This window comes from Nipponia nippon, unplaced genomic scaffold (genome assembly GCF_047370975.1).
Source record: "Nipponia nippon isolate SJK-2023a ecotype South Korea unplaced genomic scaffold, ASM4737097v1 scaffold_5, whole genome shotgun sequence".
In the NCBI taxonomy this organism is placed as follows: Eukaryota; Metazoa; Chordata; class Aves; order Pelecaniformes; family Threskiornithidae; genus Nipponia; species Nipponia nippon.
Window position 1 is genome coordinate 40,313,832 of NW_028262369.1, and position 23,095 is coordinate 40,336,926.

A 23,095-nucleotide genomic window follows, 5' to 3' on the forward strand; every position below is an offset into this window, starting at 1 on the left:
CCTCATCACTCCATGGTTTCGCCAAAACGAAGAGACACCCCAAGGAGTATCTTATATGTTCAGAGAATGTAGATGGAGATATATGTAGTCTGCAGACAGCTGTGCAGGTAGAGAAAGTTACTATCTCCCAGTAAAATGAGTTGGGTTAACTGATTTAAAAGTAGATGTTTGTTATTTTGTTCTATATTGAACTGGTGTAGGGAGTGCTCACACAAATGGTTCTGTTGGCAGTCCTGAAGGAAACTGGCACAGAGGATGGTTATGCATTTTTATCAGCTCAGCTGGGTCTGGAAGAGGGCATTTGCCTGAAATGAACTGTAGCATTGAAAATATATATAGTTTGGAGGGCTTTGTAATCATCCATTTGAGCTGCAGCTCTGGACTGTGTTTTCCGTACTGTCAATTTATTCATTCTGACCTTTGAAGAATTAAGAACCAATAAAGTAATTGCTTCTGGAATCTTAAGTATGCAGATGCTCAAACTGAGTTAAAAACTATACTTTGACACAGATATAGTATAACTTTAATTCGTTGTGCATAAATTCCTGTCATTTCTTCTACAATACATGTTTGTACTGCTATTAAAGCAGTTGTGAAAAAAAAATATTCAATAATAAAGGAACAAGTATGCAACTTATCAGTGCAACTTTTTTCTTTGCATTTTATTGAGGAGTTAAAGGATGGAAGCTTTGACAGTAATTTCAAGGAAATGTACTGAGCTTGATAGCTTGACCTAGATTCCATATTAAAATGGAGTGTCGCACTATTTCCCTTCTTCTGTCCCGTCTTCTATGGGGAAACTTCAAAGTCCAGAGTTGAGAAGGAAATCTGCTTTTTTTGCTTTCCTTTTTTTTTTTTTTTTTTTTTTTCCCCCCCTTCGCCCTTCAAGTGCTGTGCTTGTATTCTAAACACTAAGGTTTGGATAAACACCCACTCCCAAGACAAATTGCAACTCTAAACTAATGAGCTATATTCTACGACAAATTTTACTTCTTTCAGCGTTATCTTCTCCTAAAGTTAAAAAATCCCAAGTATTTCTCAAACATGAATATTATATGCCATGCTTTGTTTTAAAAAGGAAGCAAAGTTCTTAGCTCTCTGTTAATTGTGTTGCAAGAGCAGACATTTTAATTAAACCATTAATTATCATTAAAGTTCTGATAACTAAATTTTCTTTCTTTGTTTAAAAAAAAAGGAAGAAAAAAAAAAGCAGCCTGTGCTATAATGGTTAGTAAATGTTCTCATCCAGCTTGTTACATTTGGCTATTTATATTATATTAATCTCCATTCATTTTTTTGGAACACTATTGAAAAAGCTGCTGAAAATAGCATGATGATACTCTTTAAACAAATTGTAAATAGAGGCTTCCTTTATGAAAAGCCACAGAATCTTCTAATGCCAATGGATGATAATATAACTTCTGGAAACAGACTAGGGATTATAACCTACTCTTTGTTTGCAAAATCTTCCACAGGAAGCAAGATGTTTTCTTCAAATCGTGCATGGTAGAGTTTAGGCTCCTGAGAGTGACTTATGCATATTTAAAATATTAATAACTTCCAAATGCATGTATTCAATACGTACAAAGACAAGACTAATAACTAACAGCATCTATACATTTGTGTGCATATTGTTAATGCTGTGAATACGGTGCAAAGGTGTTTCTGATCACACAGCGTCTAACTTAGAGTTCTCATCTTTCAAATACTATCCATGATTCAGTAGACCTATTCTGGCATGCAATTTTTTTTTCTTCCTAGTCACACTTAAAAAGTGGGAAAGCAGATGGTAGCTACCCAGTATTAGATGTGCTAGTGTTAAACCCATGGCTAGAGGAACAAGGTTACACATTTTGGGCCCGTGCCCATTGCATTGTTCTACCTTCCAAGAATACATGTGGATGCAAAAGGGCAGGAACAGCCCTGGCCTGTGTGCTGGCAGAAACCCTGTCGGGGCCTCTGTAAATAGGTAATTTAAGTGCTTGTTAACATTCAGAGTTTATCTACAGTGTGCATGCAGCCTGTATACTTGAGATTGGTGTCTTTGGAAAAAAAAAAGTGTTTAGTACCCAAGTAAGGACAAGGCAACTCTGATTACTGTGACTTTATGTAGGACAAGAGGAGTGCAAAATAAAGCTGTGAGCTGCTAGTTCATATGATCCAGTAGCTGTTATACCTCAGATACTCAGCTATAACCTTTCGTTACACAAGTTTTCTCTTTGAAAACCTGAATCTACTTCAAATGCACTAGAAATTATTTCTGAAACTTTCCTTTATAGGATTTTTCATTTAATGCCCCTATTTCTAAAACCTGAACTTGGCAGACTTATTATGGGTCATCTATTAATTTGGTGCCTGAAAGGAGAAACCTGCTGCTGCAGGACTCATGGGCCAATCTGAATATGAAATGTATACAGATTTCTGAGCAAGTGGGACAATACAGTAAATATTTGTTAGAGAACTGGATGTCGTATTGTCTTTAAAGATTCATTAATATATGGGGTAATTGGAAAAAAACGTAGATCTCATTTACTTTAAGATCCTACTTTCTATTTATGCACACCCCCCTGCCCCAATCTAATAGATTCCTTCTTTTTGACTGTTTTTTCCACCTGTTCCTATTGTATAAGTGGTTGGATGTAATGTAAAGAAGCGATGATTGCCTTCCACAGAGGTACCTGGATGCAGTTGAGAATGTCTTTGGAAACATCGCACCTTAAGCACAGTATGTAAAGTTGTGAATGGCCGTACCTCCTTGTGACTGTGATCTCTTTTTCAGGACAGTGTCCACATTCCATGCCTTGGTGGTTGGTGGGTTTTGCCTATATATTTTGTTGTACGATGACGCTGTTAATGCTGACCGTGTCTGGTAAGGCATGTTACTTATATGTTGTGTTTACACAATAAAATAACATAATTGAGAAGGAAAAAAATAATCCTGCAATGTATTAATTACTGAAAAAATGGTTTAATTTTCCATTGAAATATGCAGTTGTGATGTGTCCTTTTTTTTGTCTGTACTATTTGATAATTCCAAATTATTCTGTCAGTGTTAATGTCTTAGTGCATTGTGTCACTGTGAAGTGGAATAGATAAAATGCAAGCAATTGATTTGAAATAGCATATTAAATTACTAAAGCATAGAACCAAGAGTGTTACTGGAAGTCGGCATGACTGAAAATATGTTATTTACTATAATAATTTTAAAGTGAAATTGAAATGCTGTTGCAGATCTGGAGGGTGGAGGGGAGGAAAAAGAAGCTGGAGGGGCCTATTATATATATCAAAGATACGTGTCTAAATTGATAAATTAAGATGTTTATATTTCCGCCTCCCATAAAGCTGCTCTCAATCTTTGTTTTAAAGAAAGTATGAAAGTTTTGAGTGCTGTCTTCACAAGCAATAGGAATATTTAATAAATGGACTTCTAATATTTTCTCTAGTTAACAAAATATTCTATATGAAGCTTATATTTTCTTGATTTCCAGTTATACTGTTTTGTTTCATACTTTTTTGAGGGAGGAGGAACAAGATGCCTTTGTTTTAGTCAAGTTAATTATAGATTGCTATTGGTGTTTTGACATTTCACTCATTATCCTCTGGAACTCTTTCCCTATCAAAGGAAGAGGCCGTATTTTTCCTGAAGACTAACTACTTCAAGTTTAATTTCATATTTCTGGCACAGACAGTTGTTTTTAACCTTGTCAAAGGACCACACTGTGAGTCAGTTTAAACTGACATAAATTTAACATCTGATGCTTGTTCTGCTCTTCTGATATTGTAAATTAATGACAATGCAGCGTGGACTAGACAGGATTGGGTGCTTGAAGCGCTCTGCCACTGACTTATTATGTGGCTTTAATAAATGTAACACTAATTCAGGCCACATTGGCCTCTTCTCTATGTAGTGATATATGATTAAATTGTTGGCTGTTTTGGATTTTTTCCATTGCATTTTGGTATCTTTAGAGAGACCAAATACAGTCTGAATATCTTATGAGATCTGTTAACCATGTTGAAAAGCAGCCTGTTATTATAACTCTCTCAGTGTGTGTTGTGGTAAGCTTTATCAGATAGAAGCTTTTATCCTGCTTTGTTTGAGTAAACCTTGTTCTAAACAGTACAAAAGAAGTCATGGCAGAAATGGCAGAAATAAAAGCCTCTTGCTGATGATAAATAAATTGAGTCTTCACATTTACTAAATTTTCCTGGTATAATTCCAGGAAAAATTCAAATTAAGCAGAAATGGAACCACTTTTTTGTTCTAAGTTGTGTTAAATATTTTTGTACACTCAACTGAAAACTTAATCTTGCTTATGGAGCCTTAGCATCCCAGATTATGTAAAAACATTGAAACTTAAAAGACAAAATCCATCTGCCTTTGGGGGCATTTTTTTATGTGTTTCTACTATTGCTTTTAAATAGTTCCTCCTGTTTGGATATGTTTACAATGATTGCTATCAGTGGTTTTATTTACATTTGGTAGAGTAAGGAAAACTTTATATATATATTTAAAAATCTAGTGGAAGTATATCTAATCCGTGTGTTTTAAATCAAAGCTTCAGGTTCATTTCATGGCAGTATTTCTGTAAATTGTTTCTTGGTCAAAATTATCTTAGTGGTTTCAGGAATTTGTCAGTTAAAAGTGCACAGAACACACTCTAGATGTGGAAATCAGTATTTTTAGTTATTAAACTAGTAATTTTAAAATGTGTGAAGTATCACTTAATGTATTTAAAGCAGTTGCAATTATTTGAATTCATGTTCATGCAAGTGATTAATTGCAAAGGAAGACCAAACATAATATTGCCCATGGCTTTGCAAGTACTTGTGTGCAGCCTGCGAGTAAAATACAACTTTGTGTTAGGCTTTCTTCTGCCAGTGAAGCCAGAATCGCAGGGTGGTTTCCTCAGAACTTGCAGATGTACGTTTTCTTCTAAGGCTGACTTCTACATTACTCTTAAAAATGAGATGGCTAACATTAGTCTATGCATTCCCCCATATGCCATATTGGTTCCCGGTACGCAATAATTAAAGCCTTAACTGACTATGTAGAGCTTTAACTATTTTGTTTTTCCAGTCTGTTTTATGGCTCAGCTGTACAAAAAGTCTTAAGTTGCTTATCATTTTTACATTGATTTGCAGCTGAATCCACATAGTCTTGATTTTAATTGAATAAGACTGAAGAGGAAAAAAATTACACGGGAAATGCCAGATGGACTGTTGCAAGGCTCCTCAGTCTGGAAATCTAATGCCCTTTTGAAATGCAGGCATAAGCTGTGGGACTTGGTCATGTACAGATATGAAGGATGCATAAGCCTTTCTGTAGGAGTCTCTTATTAACAATACAAGAAACATTTGTGACTCTAGTTTCAGTAGTTTGTAAGTAAATATCCGGGAATTCTTTATGCAGCTTCCTTGCACTCTTCTAGCCCAGGTAGCCTGAAAACATTACATGAATGCTCCATTTTAGACTACTGGGAAGGTTTTGATACAGACACTCTTTCCCTCTAGTTATTGCCACCATCTTTGTGTAGTCATTGTATGACAGTATCCAATCAGTTCTTTTCTGTGGAATTTACAGATACCTATATCTATAATGGAAAAGTTCTGAGCCTCTATATATGTCAGCCTAACTTCTGGGTTCACATGAAGCTTAAATGCATGGTAATGATGATACCCATATGCCTTGAAAGGGATCAGGACTCTTGCCAAGGGTTTGGGTTCAATGGAGAGAGGATGTGGTGTTACTGTCAGGTAATGCCTGAAACTAGATATGATAGATCCTAACAAAGGATAATAAAGACTGGTGCATTGGTAAGTTACAGGGAAGCATCAGCATCATGTACATACACCTTTTTGGATGGTCTAGGACTTCTCATAACACTTTGCCTTTTTTTCTATACATAATACAGGCTAGCTAACATAGACTATCCAGAACTTGTTTTTGAGGTGGTGAGAATAACATGGTAGAAAATGTGGAGGTGGTAGAGATCAGATAAGAAGAAGGAGAAGATGTAAATAAGTTAAGTTGTAGCTTCACAGAAGAGCGGGCTTTTTCATATGACTGTCCACTTTACAGTTATTACACTTCTTGAAGTCTGATGTTTGGTTAGCATTTTATTTTTATCTACTATGACTCTGTATCTGGAAAGAAGTTTGAAGAAAGTTGGTCATGTGGATGTTTTTTGTTTGTTATATCTGCCTGTGCATGTTTGTGTGTAATTAATTTGCCACACATACCTCCTTAGCATCACAAAAGAGATAGCTCTTCCCTTTTGCTTATTCAAAACACTCCCTGTTTGTCACTCCTGGCTCTTGCTTGCATCAAAACTAGGCTGCAAACATCAGGGCCCATAAGCTTCATTGTACTTCCCATTCAAGGAGACAGATCAGGAAATCTAGAAGATTTTAGACTAAATTCTAAGTTTTTCATTAATTGAGATTAATTTGGCATTCTAACATGGACTCTTCTTGAAGGGAGATGAGAGATGGGCAGTGCAACCATACGTGTTGTTGAAGTGTTGGTTTAGAAAGTCTGGAGAAGGTTTGTTGCAAAGTCACCATTCTCATGGAAAGAAAGAAGGGAAGTGAATCATTCCCTGTCTCATCCAGTTAAGTCATGTTTACCAATATCAAGGAACTAATTACATATACTCAGTCCTTTGCATCTTCTCTGGAGAAGAATATGAAGGTTCTTGAGCACAGGCTCAATCTTGGTGATGATGTTCTGAAGTGTGTTGGGAGCACTTACAAGTTTGGTTATGATGCTGCTGCTGCCGCCGCAGCTGGGAGCTCTAACGGAAGGGCTCTAACTATTTAAAGAGTTTCTGCTAAAGTTGTGAGAACACATCTGTCTATGCTCTGTGTCTAGCTGTCACTTTCAGGAGAGCTACACCTAAAGAAGCACTCAGCCTGCAACCTACATAGCTCATGAAGCCAGGTTTCGAAGCCATGGAAAAATGTTCCTGTCCCAAGTTGTAGTTAAAAGAACCTCTGTGGCCAATCTTAAGAGATGGAGTGAACTCCAGGCTCTCCTGGTAATGATTTTCCTCACCTAATGGCAGAATTCTGGTTTTCTGAGTCCTTCTATATCCCTGTAAGCTACCCTCTCAGTCAGGGAAGCAGTTAGTTTTAGACACTAAGAAAGCCTTAAAATTTAATGAACAGATTGTAATAATACAGGAAATCTCTTCCACTGCTTCATTCCAATAGGATTAAAAAAATAATAGCTAAGTAATAGCATTTTACTGCTTTCTAGCTGAGGTAGACTTTGTACTGGAGGTGGCTGTAAGCACAGTTATGTTCCTTTATTCTTGGAAGATTGCTTTCACAGCTTGTCTTGAGCAGTCCACATTTTATAAATCTGTAGACCTGTCACTTGAAGCTCAATTCGTACTTACACAAAACATACCTAGATTAGATGCACAACTTCGTTTAAAAAAAAAAGTTATGATCTTTATGCAGAGAAAAAGAGATTTGCTTACCAAACTCCTTAAGGTAGGAATCCACAGAGGACAGTGGAGTAAAGAACAAATGTTACTTGCTGTAATGTGGATGCTTCCCTTTCTTGAGCTGTATTCACAAGTTTGGTGAACATCCTAGAGGAACTGAGGTTGTGCGTGTGCTACTAAGAGCTTTGCCTGCTGAATGTTTGGCACCAAAAGGGAAGGGCCAGAAGGTGTGAAACTCCTCTGAAAATCATTTCTCCTCTAAGGTTCCTTGGCTCGAAAGAACTGGCAAATAATTCCTTTCATGTCTCCTTCTACCCTGTTTATCCCTATAAGCATCCATCCTCTTATGAATATGAAAAGCACCAGCTGAGCAAGATATTTTTGTCATCCTTAACAAAGTTTTAACACTGACAGAAGAACAAAAATGGAGACACAGAGAGTCAGTTAAAGTGCTAAGAGACACTGCCAGGGATGTTCCCCTTTATCATCTGTTTCCAGAGAAGCCAGCTCAGGGTACTTGCTGGGTTTCAGTTCTAGTCTCTAGCAAGGCTCTTGGGGCAGTCTCCACCCCAAGGCAGGGGATAATTCTGATTGGGGTAGTTAGTAGATGCCTTATATCTGGCTGGAAAAGGACTCCATTTTCATGACTAGGACCTTTCTTAACCAAATCTCGTGAGGTCTTACTGATGGGCCAAGAATAAGGTGACCTGACAGATGTTATTTAATATGTGTATGTCCTTTGCAAATTACCTTGCTACAAAGGCTGTAACTGTGTATTTTTGGTATGTTTACAGGGGTGACCCTTCAATTGTGAAACTGAATATTGCTATTACCACAGGCTACCTCATTTCTGGTAAATATGCAACATGTATATAACACACACAACCTGTTTATTATATTGAGTCACTATGCTGGAGGTGTGATATGTGTATACAATACAGTTTCTGCTGTCGCTTTTAAAATTGCTGATGGAGTTGTGGGTTGTGGTGAAATCAAAGGATCTTGCCAGCGGATGTGAAAGATGGAATAACATCTCCCCAGGCACTGACGAAGTGCCACTGCGTGGCTTTATGATGGTTTGATACACAACCACCAACTCCAGCTCAGTTTTGTCCTTCAGCCAATTGAGAAGGTGTTAAAGCAGTGCCCTTCGCTCCCTTCAGGGTGTCTACAACTCGTAGCTCTTTTATCACATATTTCTTCATGTGACCTCAGAATGCTGGCAGAAGAAATTTAGTAACCCTCAATACAAGCTGAGGCAAATGATGCCATAAGATCCTGCCCAGCCCCCTTTTAGTCTTACTTTAAGCCAAAATTTTGTCATGTATAAAATATGGAAATTTTCAATTATTTTCTTGGTATGGCATTTACCCCTACATGTATTTTGTGTTCTTAATTATTTACTGTCAACAAAAATTGGCATGGGGATTTTGCTACAAAATGCTTTGGAGCTTTCTTTTATTGTGTGTGGGGATAATGCTGACTTATCAAAGCAAAAACTTGTGACTTGGACTATTTTCAGGGAAAACTTCTCATGTTAGGATGGAGTCTCTGGTCAGAGACTGGGCCATGGGCTTGATTATCTCTCAGACTAGATTTCTTACCCCAATAGAACTGATAATGTGGTGATCAGCACACCCAGTTAAATTGTGGGTTAATACAAGTCTCCGTTTTTTCCATAAGAAGAATGTCAGCTCCCATGTTTAAATTCATTGGTATCTATTTTTGAATAATTATGCATTAGACTTTCATTATGAATTCATGAATGCCTTTGAACAGAGACCTGAACCTGGCCACTCATTCTCTCTCACTTCCTTATATAGTTAATGTTTAATTATTAATAGGAAGTGGAGCGGCTATATCAGATGATATAAAGTCCTGCCTGAGGATAGCTAATATAAAAGAGATCAAGGCACTCACTGGAGATATGAAAGGCACAGGGGTAAAGTCTTTGATTTGGAACCTTGGTCACTAATATTCCAGTCCAAATTACTCATTTGGAGAAAGTAGGGGCAGAAATTGCTTGTTCCAGTATAGAAAATAAAATCTGCTGAAATCTCAGACCGTCATGGGACAAGAAAGAACTTCTCTGTCAAAGCTTTCCTTATAACATTAGCTCAGGTCCACTATATCACTTTTGCAGTAATTGGAAAATTGTAATTAAATAAAGCAAACACGCTTCTCATTGCAAGTGCCTCTTGCAAAATATTTTTGGTAAATGGTTGCCTGTTTGCTAATATGACTACTTCTTGATTCAGAAGTTCCCCATAATAGATCTCTGCATTTATTGTATGTATTTGTATATTGGCTATGCGCCCTGGCTAGCCCTCCCCCCCCCCCCCTTTTTTTTTTTTGGTCACTTGTTCCAGATTTTGGGGTTCATAAGTGTGAAGTCTTCTTGTGAGATTCTGGATCCACTTTTTCCTTCCAAAATATTTCAGCTAAAGCTGTTGCCTCTGTACTTCCATTGATGTGGAAAGTAATAATTTATGGCAACTGTTAGAAGAATACTGTTGCTTAATGCGTTGACTACAGTAAAGTCTTTAGGATAAAGATGTTCTCTTCAGAGATAATTAATTCAGAGAGTTTCTACTGATGCCATATGTTGGCATTTATACCTCTAAACTTAGAGAAACACTATTGTGAGGTCAATAGTAGTGTAATAAATTGTTCTTTATAATTATTTCTTTTCTCTTGTAGATTTGTTGCTTATTATTTACTACTGGAAGGCAATTGGTGACAAATTTTTTGTAATGCATCACTTGGCAGCTCTGTATGCTTACTATTTTGTACTGGTGAGTGCTGTATTTTCCAGTAACATAACAAGCAGATGAGACTGAAGACAGTGCTTTTCTAGATCTCATTTGCTTAATGTTTAAAAAAATTCTTCACTGGTTGGTGTATTAGCTTTGTGAAAGGCATATTTATATTTTCAGTCATCATTACTTTCTAAATGGTTTTATCAGTCATTTGTGGTAACTGCATGCCTTTCCAATGTTACAGTCTTTCAACAAAAACGTGTAAATTGTTTAACTGCTGAAATTAAAACTTTTCTCAGTTTTTGCTGTAGAGAGACTTTGACAGAGGGGCTTTTCACATGGTTTTAGAAAGGGGTTTCAAATAAAACCACAAGTCTGAATATTTAATTGGAAAATGAGAAAGAAATGGTTTCAAGTGGTTATGTTCTGCTTGTGATTGTATTTGCAAGGCCAAAGGTCAGTGATCCCTAACTCTGGTGAATGTACTACAATCAGCTCGTTGTGTTTTTTCTGTTTTTTTTTGTTTGTTGTTTTTTTTTTTTCCCCATTTTACTTATCTATTTTTTTAAATCTGTTATGACACAACCTGATTCTTTGAGACTTCTTGTTTAAGGTTACTTTGGTGGGGAAACAATGGTTGATTAACTGTATATATCTATAAATATCTGTGGCGTACATACATTGAAGGGAAAAGGGGAAGAGAAGGACACTGTTCTAGAAAAAGATGAACTTTGTTACTCTTTTCTGCTGCTGGAATTTCTCAAAGATGCCCATATGACTTGGTAGAAATCCCATTGACCTCCAGAATAATGCTCCTGAATTTCTTCTGAAAAGCTCATTCAGTAAATAAAGACATCTTATAAAATACAATTTACTTCATTTACCACATTTCTTTCCCTGCCTACTGTGTGAATCCCAGGCTTACAATATTAAAAGCATCGAGATGCCAGATTACTGTCAGATTTCCCATGTAACGGTTTAAAGGGGATGAAGTACACTGACAAGTAAATACTCTGTTTCAGGTCGAAGATAATTAGACCTATTAATATTATCACGGATGAAAGTGAATTAGAGCTGAATATTAGAGAAATGAAAATACCACTACCAAGGCTAATCCCTGATGCAGAAAATTCATTAGTTGTTTCTGGAGCAAATAGCGTAGTGTTAGTGTGAACTTCTTTTAAAGCCGTTCTTATTATTTGGATCTAGCGCTGTGTGTCACTCTCATTCTCTTATCTTCAGAGCAAGTTACTCATAAGTATCTTATTTCAAAAATTGCTCTTGAAGATAGGAGAGAATTTGATTAAGAACACAGATTTTTCTGTTTGGTGTAGTGTGAACTGACTGAAGTAGAGGGTATTAGCATGCTCGGTCAGGGAAAGAGGAATGATGACGCACGCTCCACAGGTTGCTCAGGAGGCCTACTGAAATTTTTTGAAAAAATCTTTTTATCTCTACATCTGCAAACTGCTCCTTACCCAGCCATTGTGTAATGGGATACTATTTCCAGCACAACCAAACGATAAGGCAGAGGCTATGCTGTACTTTGTCACTTGGAGGAAAGTGCTCAGTTCCAACGTGTATCGGTGTAAACGTACCACGCAGTTATCTGGATACCAGCACAGAGAAGATGTGCTCTTCTTCCAACGCACAGGGCACGGCAGGGACTGCGACAGAGCTGGTGGGAAAGGGCTTCCCCTGCAGTGGGGAGGAGAGAAGAAAGGGCTTTATGTGCCCTTTCTGCTGCCAAATAAGAATTCATCTTCACTTTGGCAAATTATGTTCCTAAAACAGTGCAGGGACATTTTTCTTTAGCTTACAGTGTTTCTGTTTGGGCTTGATTAAAGATTAAGAAATCCAAAATATTTATAATTTTCTTAGACAGTAATAGTATCATTATAATTACAACCTATGACTACCTGTGCCAGTCTTCTCTAGCTAGCTTTCCATGGCCACTTAACTGTAAGCCTTCTAAAGATTTATTTAAAGTAAGAAACTACTGATTAGAGATACCTGAAGGACAATTGCAGCTTTTGTAGTAAACCTCATTTTGAAATTATAAGGAAGTTGGCCACAGCTAGCAAACTCACTTATTACCAGTTTTAATAAAGAAGTTGAGACGTTGTATCATTCTGTGTATACTTGAAGACTTTAATCAAGATTTCGCATCTACGTTGTTGATTTTTGTATGTCTATTTTGTTTTGCTAACCAGAGCAAAGGTCTGTTGGCTTACTTTGGAAACTTCCGTCTGCTTGCAGAGTTCTCCACTCCTTTTGTCAATCAGCGGTAAGTGGTTAGGGAATTTTTGCATAGTTCTTCTAAATTTTAATCTGTATTATTATTTCTGTCACTTAGGAAGTTTTTTTTTGTTGTTGAATGTCTGCTGAAAGGGAATTTATATATATTGAACTAAAGGTTACTATGTGGAAACCTTTTTTGCTATGAAAACTTTTTGCTGCTATAGCTGCAACACTATAACTAATGTAGTCATTGCTGATTTCCTTTTTAGAGTAGACCAGCCTTCATACGAAATGCCAAATTTTTATGAAACTACTGAACAAAAAAATTCACAAATATAATATTGTTTATTAGCCTTTGTATGTTCATTTAATTATTATAATAAAGCCATTATTTTGAATCAGGATTTTTTTTCTTAGTATCATGGACCAGGAAAAGAAGGAAGATGACATTGTCATCAGAATCCTGGAATTGAATGGCATTGCCCTAGATAATTTGAAGTTTATTTTGCAATATTGCACATATATAGATCAATATTAATATATGCATATGAATACATAGAATAATATAAAAGTATATTCTTTATTTGCTTTCAAAAATAGTTCTGGAAATTTATTTTGAGCACTTAGATTAGAAAAATAGTAAAGCACCTAAATATATCTGGAATGGTTAATCTTCACACTTGTGATCAGAGAAGGCGGCAGAAGGCTCTGTTGCAGAGCTCCGTGACAGTCGAAGCCGGCCATGGCTTCTGGTTATAGCGTTGCTACTAGAATTGCTGCTATGAGTATCAGAAAAAGAGCGTGATAACGCCACGCACCGCAGGTCGGGGAAAGCGGTCAATGGAATTTCCCAGTGCTCTGGGGAGGGTGGCCTCTCTCCTCACTCCGTAGCCACCATTACCCAGCTGGGGACAGGGACTTCCCCCAGGAAGACATCACTTCAGGAGAGGGGCTTTGGTATAGGGCCGTGCTGCAGTCCTCTCCTCTTTCTCCGTTTTTTTGCAATGTAGGATCAGATTTTTCAGTGTATCAGATGCCTGTTCCTCACCCATACTTTTTGGGGTGTGTTTCTGCTTTACTGATCCTACATGTGTGGCATCTGTTTTTAAAGAATAAGGTTTGTAAGGCAAACAGGAACTGTAATCCTCCTGCAAAGAGGGTATCTGAGTATTACCCATTACTGCATTTTGACTGTAAACCCTGAAGTATTTTACGAGACTATAGCATTCCTCAGATCTCTAAGAATAAAAAAGATTGTGCTGAGATCCTTTTCGAACATTAGCTTGGCAAATTCAGCTTACAGGAGGGCAGGGTGGGATAATGGAGCTCTCCAGAGGTTGCTTTCATTTGCCCAAGCGCAGCTGAGTAGGAGATTATAGTCTAACGTAGTCTGTACTCCATGTGCACAGAGAAACTGAGGAGTCAACAAACACTTCTTTAAACTTATTTTAGTAATACAAGGAAAAGGAGAGTAAGACAATGAAAAAAGGTGGTATTATATTCTAGGTTTCTGTATTGAAATTCATGTCCTAGTGAATGGCTGTTCTCCCAGCTGACTTCTACCGAGACAGGAATTCATCCTGGGTTTAAGTGGTACCTATACTGATGCTTACCTTTCAGACTGTGGCATTAGGAAGTATCGTGATACGTCTGGCTATTAGAAGTAATATATCATAGACTTTTAAAATGCCTATGGTGAGATCATGTATCTTTGAATACCCACATTTACTGCTTTCTCAGAAAAACTGAAATCTCCATAGGAGATAATGAAGTCCCTTGCACTAAGGAATGTCATCTCATTAGTGCATGAATGTTTTTTTTTTTTTCTATTAAATTTGAAAAGAACCAGACCCTTAAGACAGTAAGTAGTGGATAATGACTTACATTATGTTTCTTGTTTGCATTCTTAGTATTACCAAAAGAGCTATTATTAAAATATAAAATGATATTCTAATCTCAGAACTGTAGTATTTTCTTCGTATTTCCTGTTTGTGTTGTTAGAGATATCTAATTAGAGGTTGTCTCCATGCCAAGCATGTATATCTTTTAATGTCAGTATCAGCATTTATGTAATTAATAATGAACTGTGGTGGGTAAAATTGTAATGATAACTATGATTTACTGACTTTTTTTTTAATTTCCTGGGAGAGGGAAGTTGCTAAGTCCACTTACCCTTTTTTCTAACAGTTACCTATACTGGCACATTGCAGCATATTTTAAAACCCTTTTTTATATTACTTTTGGAATCTTCATTGTATACATTAACAAAAGTACAGGCTCTGATTGTTAGTCTGACCAAATATATCAGGTCTCTCTTTTCATCGTCCCAGTAAGTGTTTCTGTGGTGAGGTATCCCACCTGGAGTGCCTGGATTTTAATGGTCTCCGTTGCACTCTTAATGAATTCCTGGAGTATTTCTGTTAGAGCTGGATGTCTGGCAAATCTTTTTAGTACATCTGTAATTACCTAGGTTGTAATCTGTAGGTAATTAAATTAAAAATTACTTTTAAAACCAGTTCTAGAACTGTTATTTTGTTAAACAGTTTTACCCTCATATCTTCTTGAAAATAAATTGATTATTTCACTTCCTTCCCCATCCCTCATCACGAATACAGTGATTTAAGTAACTTTCCTCCGGTCCTGTCTTTAACCTGCCATTGTTGCACAAATTTTCCTTGCGTTTATTCTGGTTTAAGTGTGAATGATAAAGAATTAGAGTTTGTTGTTCCTTTTCTAGGAATTCAACCCACAGGTTCTGTATGCTAGGCAATAGATGAGTTATGCCTGTCTACTGAGGAATTAATATGCAAGATTTTTTTTTTTTAAAGACCCAGTAGTAGTAGTGGGGGAGGGGGCTTTAGATTTATCTTTTTCATTGCATAACATACCTAGCTGTGACATGATCCAGTGCCATTTACAATGTCTTGTTCTGAAGTTCTCGTTTCGGGCTGAACAGAAGCAGTCAGAAAATCCCAAATCTGAGAAACTGGAAATTAGAGCTCTATCTAGATTACCATGTCCAAATACAGTACTAGAATTGCTTTGAGGGAAACAAATAGAATTTTAGTTGCCCATTGGTGCAAACTATAGTAACAAGTAATAAATTTGTATTTATCATTTTAAAAGAGAATTTGAATTATAGTGTATTGCACAATAGTCAGTGAAAAGCACGTTGGTTGTCAACTGGTTTACAATTCAAATCAGGATTTTCTACACATTATTCTGCAATGTACTGGATATCACACACTGCTTAAGTGGGAAAAAAAAATGTGGCCAAGCAGAAGAATTTGCAATTAAGCCAAGACACAGTGCAATAATTTAGAAATGAGAAGGGCAGAAGCAATTAATAAATTAAATGATTAATTAAAAAAAAAAAAGAAATAAAATAATTTTTTAATGAGATGGCTTCAAGTCTGCCTGGTATCTGTGAACACTTCTTTTGCAGGTGGTTTTTTGAAGTACTGGGATATCCCAAATCTTCAAAGGCCAACATCATCAATGGTGTGCTGATGACAGTTGTGTTCTTCGTGGTGAGGATTGCCGTCATGCCTATATATTACAGCCATGTAATTTCTTCATTTGGAACAGAGGCTTTCCAGAGGTTAGGATTTGCAGCCCAGAGTGCCTGGATTATCTCAAGTGTTGTCTTGGATGTTATGAACGTAATGTGGATGGTCAAAATTGCAAAAGGATGCTACAAAGTCATTTGTCTTATCGGACAGGAGGAAGCCAAAACTCATAGAAATGGAAAATCTGACTAGAAATCATATGCATAAAATGAAATTTCTGCTATGAAAATAATTTGGGTTCACTGAAACAGTGCACATTTCTGCCATGGAATGCTCCTCTTAAGGAAACAAGGTATTACCTCTGTACTGACCTTACTCTTTCCCTAGCCACACTGCCTGCACACCCAGGGCCACGCTTTACGGATCCTGTCCGGTGAGGAATAAAAGCAAAGGCTCACACAAATGAGTTCTGCGTGTCTGTTCTAAGCAGTTACAAGCTACTGAAATTAGAAAGGAGCAGACTGGTTACTTGCTTGTTGTCCACCAGTGTGTTTGAAGTGTTTCACTCAGGTTTTTCAGATTAATGTGTTTTATAAATCCAGTGAACACTGACATCTCTCTTTTTTTAGAAAACAAAAAAAAAAATCCCCAAACTCCTGATATGGTGCAATTTTCCTGGCACGTTTCTATGTTTTCTTCTAGGAATAGCAATCAAGATTTCATTCTTGACAACTTTTTAATTTTTGCAAGAAAAGCTAAAAATTTAGCTTTAATTTTGTGAAGTCTTTTACTGCTTTTTGTTCTGCCTTATATGAATGCAAACCATTTTGGGAAATTTATGGAATAATTTTATCTAAAATGCTGTATTATAAGACTACAGAATATCTTAAAAACTGTTAAAATCCTCTGATTTTGATGGGAAGGATTCACTTTTGCTGTGTTAGATTACATGGAATAGTACATCTTCTAAATTGCCCCTGGAATTTTTTTCAGAAGTTAGTAGGTGTGGAAACAGCATAATTCTTACTGGAGTGCTTTTTCCTTTGCTGCTACTACCTTTAAGATGTGCTGCAACTCTCCTCAGAGTTTTTTTAACCATTTGCTATTTGGATGCAAAGTTTAATAGTAAAGAGATAAAATTCTTCTGTATATGTGATGTGTAACTTTTACTGTAATACTTTTTTTTTTTAATCACAGAAATGACCCATTTGATATGAAGTGTTGAGGTTTTTTGTCACATTTTCCTTGCTAATCACATCGGAAATGTGAGGTGTCGACTAAAAGCATTCTTGAATTAACTGTGCCAAACTTCTGTAAAGCTGTACGGTAGTTCTGTAGAATGACAATTCACTTCTGTAGGCACAACTGGGTTTTTTGGGTTTTTTTAAATCATTTATTTGTCAATAGGTACTCTGTCCCTTCTTCCACAAACTTAAAGGTTTGGAGGCCATCACAGAGGAATCTTACCATCTAGGAATAGTCTAGAATCTAATTTATAATACAATTTGAGGAAATTCTGTTTTTTGTTTTATTTTTAAATGATTTTGAGAGCTGTATTTGTGTGTAGTTTGGTTTTGTGTTGCTTACTTTAAACTGTATCTGAATTGGGACTCATTAACTTGTTTTTTTTCTTGGTGGTTTTTGTTTGTTTGTTTTTCGACATTACTTGTTATTTGTTATACCTTCTGGTAAGGTGTGCTAAAAGTATTCATTTTCACTCAGTACTTCCCAATTATTATAGCAGCCTGTTTAAGCAATTTATTTTTAAGCAAAAAGACAAAATTTTTACCCTGTGTAGCATAATTAGTTTTCCTCTTGGGCTGCTCCCTCTAACGAAGCTGGGTGACGTGAGCTCTCCCCTCTGTAGTCGGAGGTGTGAGTGCCCCAACACCGTGCTCTTGGGTGAGGGACGCAGCGTTCCCTTCTTCCGATGTCTGTGAGACCCCAAAAGGGCTGCGTAGCCCGAAATGCCGTGCAACCCAAGGTGGCTGTGATGAGTTTAGTTCCCCCCTTAAAATGAAGTTTTGTCTGAAGCATTGTTTGGGCTAGCGTAATACGCACTTTTATAAGCCTAGTTCTGCTGTTTAACTGGGCAGGCGTTTTTCCAAAACCGCTTCCCAATCCTGCCTTGTTCAGGGAGGTCTCAAGGATTGTTAATACTTCTGGTTTTTTTTAGATTCTGTGCTTTTCAATACTTCACAAGCCTGCAGACAAAAGATCTGTTTATGCCTTGGGAAAGTTAGCAATTAATCTGTTTAGCTGTATGATTAGTCTTCGTGAGTTGATCCTGTGCCCTGCTCTGCTGAAAGAAACAGACTCCCTTTTATACTAATTTGCAGAACCAGAACCTGGTATCTTTTAAAATAGTGGTTTCAGTGTATCCAATGCAAAATCCAGGCTACGTACAAAGGCTCTACGTTTGTATCGCCTTCATGATTTGAAGGTGTAAATGAAATACTTTTTTTCTTGTGCTTTTTAAGTCACTAGATCAGGGAATCATTTTGTGATAGCTTGTTCCTTTCTAAAATAAATTTTAAATTTGCAAATTCAAATATTTTGGAGAATATGTTGGAAAGCAGAAGTCTGCTTTTGTTATTTGAGAAGTAGGATAAAAAAATGATAAGGAAGATGATTTGGTGCAACTCTTAAAGGGATAACTCATGAAAACTTTTCGAAATTCATCCTTTCTTAGCATTAATATTTAATATTTCAGTGTTCTAATTGTTTTGTTTTCAATGGAGAACACTAATTAAAATGGTCTGTTTCCTTCACTTGTGTCTGATGGGGCGGGGGGGGGAGAAGTCAAGCTATAATAAAATTTAAGTTAAAACTAGATGGAAGAAGAAAACCTGCATAATACACATTGGGCAACAATCCAGAATGGAAGGACAGTGGGATAATTATTTTAAAACGTGTAATATTTTGGATTGCTGTACAAAGTGTAATTAAAACACTATTTTTCAATGCATTAGGTTTCAATTTTCTAATTTGTTAATTTAATGTATTACAGTTACATCCTGATGCATCTACTATGTGTCAAAAGACAACTTTCTAATGAACAAAAATTATTAACACTTCTGTATTCGGCAAGGACTGTAGTAAACAGTCTGCAAAATTGTGATGTACATTAGTATAGGGCACTTTTTACCTGCCATTAATAGCTTATAATACAGCAAATTAGATAGCTGTGGCACCCATTTTTCAATTGCACTTTATTAATTTAAAAACTGTGGCAAAATATTGATGAAATTTAATGTTGCAAGCTTGTGTCTTTGCTTTTTTAATGCAAAAAAGTAAATGCATGATAAGTAGCATTGTAATAAATGCTACCTTTAGAATGTAGTAGTATCTTATTAGTGGCTTAAAACTTCTATTTTTAACAGATGCATTGCCTAGTGTAAAAGCAGACTCTTGGTATGTCACCAGGTGTCTTTGCCATGGACGTATTGAATGGAAGGAGTTAATCTTGTAAAAAACACTCAGATATCTTGTTTTTCTTTTCTTTTACATTCTTCAGTACCAGGTCACATAAAATTAGCACGATGATCATGGGAGAGTCTATTTGTACCGGTAAGGCTGTACGTAGGAATGCAAGTTTCCCTTTTTTATGGCTTTACTTTTTCATTGAAAGATGAGTAAATACCACTTTCAGAACTACTACAGGGGAATGGTAGGTCAAGTTTTGCTTTTATAATTGATCTGTGGATACAGTACTTGCAGAGAGGAAATGCACTTCAAATACTCATTTTCTCAGCGAGTGTTCCAGTGGATTTCAATGAAGTCGAGAGCCTTACACTACAGAGATAGATGCTTTATGGGTTATCTGTGTGTATTCTTCAGTGGTAAGAATTACATCTCTGAAGCCTACTCTACCTCTATAAATACATGCTATCTTGAGTGAGCTGAATAATAACTTAATTGCGTAAAAAAATAAAATCCATTGAATAATGAAAAATATCCTATGCATGGGAAAATGAGGGGAGCTGACTTTATATATAAATTTTAAACAATTCCAAATTTTGTATTAAAATTTATTAAAAATTAAATTAATTAGTGTCTGGAAGAGAATTACTTCCATCTTTCCTTAGAAAATTATGGGAGATTACTCATACTGCAGAACTAATGTTAACCTAAGAGTAAAAGCTTACACAAGTGAGCAAATGCGTTCAAGCAGGTTTAAAGAGGAGAGGTGGAGGAGACTTTGAGAATGCAAGTATAGAGATCCAGATGTCTTCCTACTGCTGTGGTTGGGACAACAGCAGACTGATACGTAGCAGAAAGGTCTAGGTATTTCTATGTCTCTGTTCACAGTGGAAAATGAAACTTTAAAATGTTCAAGCTGTATAAAATGGGTTATTAGTTGTTGATTGCTGTATGAAGAGGACTTTTTCCTCATGGACTTGTGTGTGTTTAAGTATATGTACATACAAGCTTTCCGTAAAAGATTGTTTAATAGAGAAGTTTGTAAAATTGTTTTGTGATGCTTCTGCTGAGCCATTCAGAGGAAAATAAAGGGCTGCTTGACAATTACTCCAGCTTAGGATCTGGTGCAGTGTTGGCTGCTGGTGAAAGCCATCAATAAAGCAAACAGAAAGGAACTAGAATTTTCAGATGAAAAAAACGCAAGTGTAGAAGACTTTGAAAAGTATGGGCAGCCCTCTTTCCTATTTTTAGTAGCCTACTGTACAACACCATTATCTGGCTACGAGGAACTTCACGAGGAAGGATTTGTTCCTGGTGGAGTGTCTCTATCTATGGAATATATGTGACAGCTGGAAAAAGAACAGTACTTCATTGCTGAGATCCTGACTGCAGTCAAATGGAAATAGTGATCAGTATTTATGAACTGTAACATTCATCCAAACCCGGGTAAAATCTCCTTGTTGGACAGGTGAAGGTCTTGGGATTTTCTGAAAGCAACTTAAAAGTCCTTTTTATGGTAGAGAAGATGAAAGATGTGCTGCTTGGGGTGTTTAGAGATCTGGGATTAAGCATCAAATCATACTTTTAGGTGGTAACACTTCGTAAGGTTTCCTATCCATTACAAGTCTCTACTAGCTACCTCCTTTGACGTTCTTGCTCTATTTATAATAACCAAGCACTTTATAGCTCAGTAAAGAATGGAAGGTAGCTATGAAGAATAAATTGTTGTTTGGTATAAGAAATATTTTGGCAAAATTTCTTCTGAGATCAGTTTCATTGTGTGATGTCCTGCACTGAGAGGGCATCTGATTATAACGATGTATATAAATTTTTAATCTAGTTGTAATGTAAAGGGGAGAGAGGAAATTATGAAGAGTTCAGCATGGCTTGGTATCAACCATATAATGACTCAGTGTGCTATTTATAACTTCCTACTTACTGAAATTGAAATATAAAAGCAAATAAAATATTCTGTAGTGTATCTTTATTTTTAATCTATGCGTGGGATGTCAAACATTGTACTTGTCTTGTGGACAGGACATGCTTTTATGAGCCTATAAATATTTAAGTATATGAGAATCTGCACCCAAGTGGAACATGTTGCATGTAAATTGTCTTCGAACTTTTTAAATTTCAGTATTTTTAAAAATTTGCTAGGTTTGAAAGCAACATTTAAATATTAATACTAAGCTGTAATACAGAACATAACATTTTGAATGCCGTGCGAGATATGTTGGTTTTGTTTATTGTAACCCTATTCCAGTTTCACAAGAGAAATCCATCATATGATAGGGGGAAAGGAGGAAAAGGGCTAATCATGAGCTCGGCTGTATAATTTGCACACTTAATATGCACACATCCAAATATCCTGGATTTGTTTCTAGCATGCATATACCAAACTGTTTTCTTTAATATCTACAGATACCTATATATGTAGAATAATTTAACACGTAAGCACAGCGAACCCGATATAAAACCAAATTACAAAAACTGTTGGGAACAATGAGTTACAAGTTAGGCGTAAGTAAGGGAGCCTGTAATTCAAAAATGTTTATATAATCCTCTGTCTAAAGAAACTTGATAAATATATCTAATTTATGCGCAGAGCAAGGATGAAAACTAAGTTCTGCTAGACTGATTTCTGGTAAACCTTGACAATCTGGTTTGCAGTAAGTACTAATACTGTCACAAAATGTCAGGATCACTTTATTAAATTCAAATAGTAATGTGGCCTGATTGTAGTAGCAATTCTTATCACGGCACAATAACTTAAAAATGCAATATAACAATTCTGCGGATCGGTGATAAAAGTAATCAGTCATAGTAAGGCGAATGATTAAGTATTATGGGTTTAAATTTACTTTCTGTTATAAAAAAAATCTGAATTATTTGATTGCATTTCAGTGATACTGTAAAGCATTTCTATATTTTGTTTGAACAGTTTAGGAGCTTGCATAAAATTATATTGGCTGATTATTTTTTTTTTCCCGTTGATATATGCAATAATGTCAATAAGCAATAAACAGCATGTTGTATGCAAGGTATCAGTACTTCATAATAAAGGAAAGGAACACAGTTTCTTATTTTGTGACTTTTTTTTCTTAATATGGTAATAGGTTATGTACCTATAATGAATGCATCATGAAAGAAAAATTTTCTTTGGGTTCAGTTCAGAAACAACGGGGTTATATGGTATCTTGAAATTTTGTGCTGTATCTTTTTTTATTTAAAAAAAAAAGGTGGGGAGGGAGTACGAGGTCTGAGCCACGCTGTTGTTCGGGTGCCTGGACTTTTTAAAGGGTGAGATTCCAGGTAGGACATCACTGGGGCCATGAATGTAACTTAAACTATACATTTTGTTGTGTATTGAAGAAAAATTTATGTTTATATCAGGTCGTGTAATTATATTGCACTGTATTGTAACACCACGCGTTTCAGGACATAAGCTGGACGGTTGTCTGAAGGCTCTAGGGATAAAGAGCTGCTGTTGTCAGCGTATTATAAACGTGATGCACTACACAGTCCCTTACTGAACACTAAGGCGGGCAATTAAGTTCCTTAATACGGCAGTTCCTAGATTCCACACATGCAGTGAACACACATGGCCTGGGGACCAGGAACGGTGTGGTACAACTCATAGGTTTCTCTGAGCATCCTTGGAGGAAGGTGCTGCTGTTTTACATCTGAACCGTTGGCTTCCGAACACAGG

The 23,095-nt window shown here is 36.4% G+C and overlaps 1 protein-coding gene across 10 annotated transcripts in view; it reads left to right on the forward strand.

Moving 5' to 3' along the window:
- TLCD4 (TLC domain containing 4) overlaps positions 1–22,461 on the forward strand; it is a 44,768-nt gene extending 22,307 nt beyond the window's left edge. For all 10 annotated transcript variants that reach the window (XM_087731148.1, XM_087731144.1, XM_087731143.1 and 7 more), the window contains 5 exons: positions 2,780–2,869; positions 8,249–8,307; positions 10,155–10,249; positions 12,427–12,500; positions 15,900–22,461. In XM_087731148.1, the coding sequence (XP_087587274.1) occupies positions 2,780–2,869; positions 8,249–8,307; positions 10,155–10,249; positions 12,427–12,500; positions 15,900–16,215 (634 nt within the window). In that variant the 3' untranslated portion in view covers positions 16,216–22,461. The remainder of the gene's footprint in view (positions 1–2,779; positions 2,870–8,248; positions 8,308–10,154; positions 10,250–12,426; positions 12,501–15,899) is intronic.
- Positions 22,462–23,095: the final 634 nt, after the last annotated feature.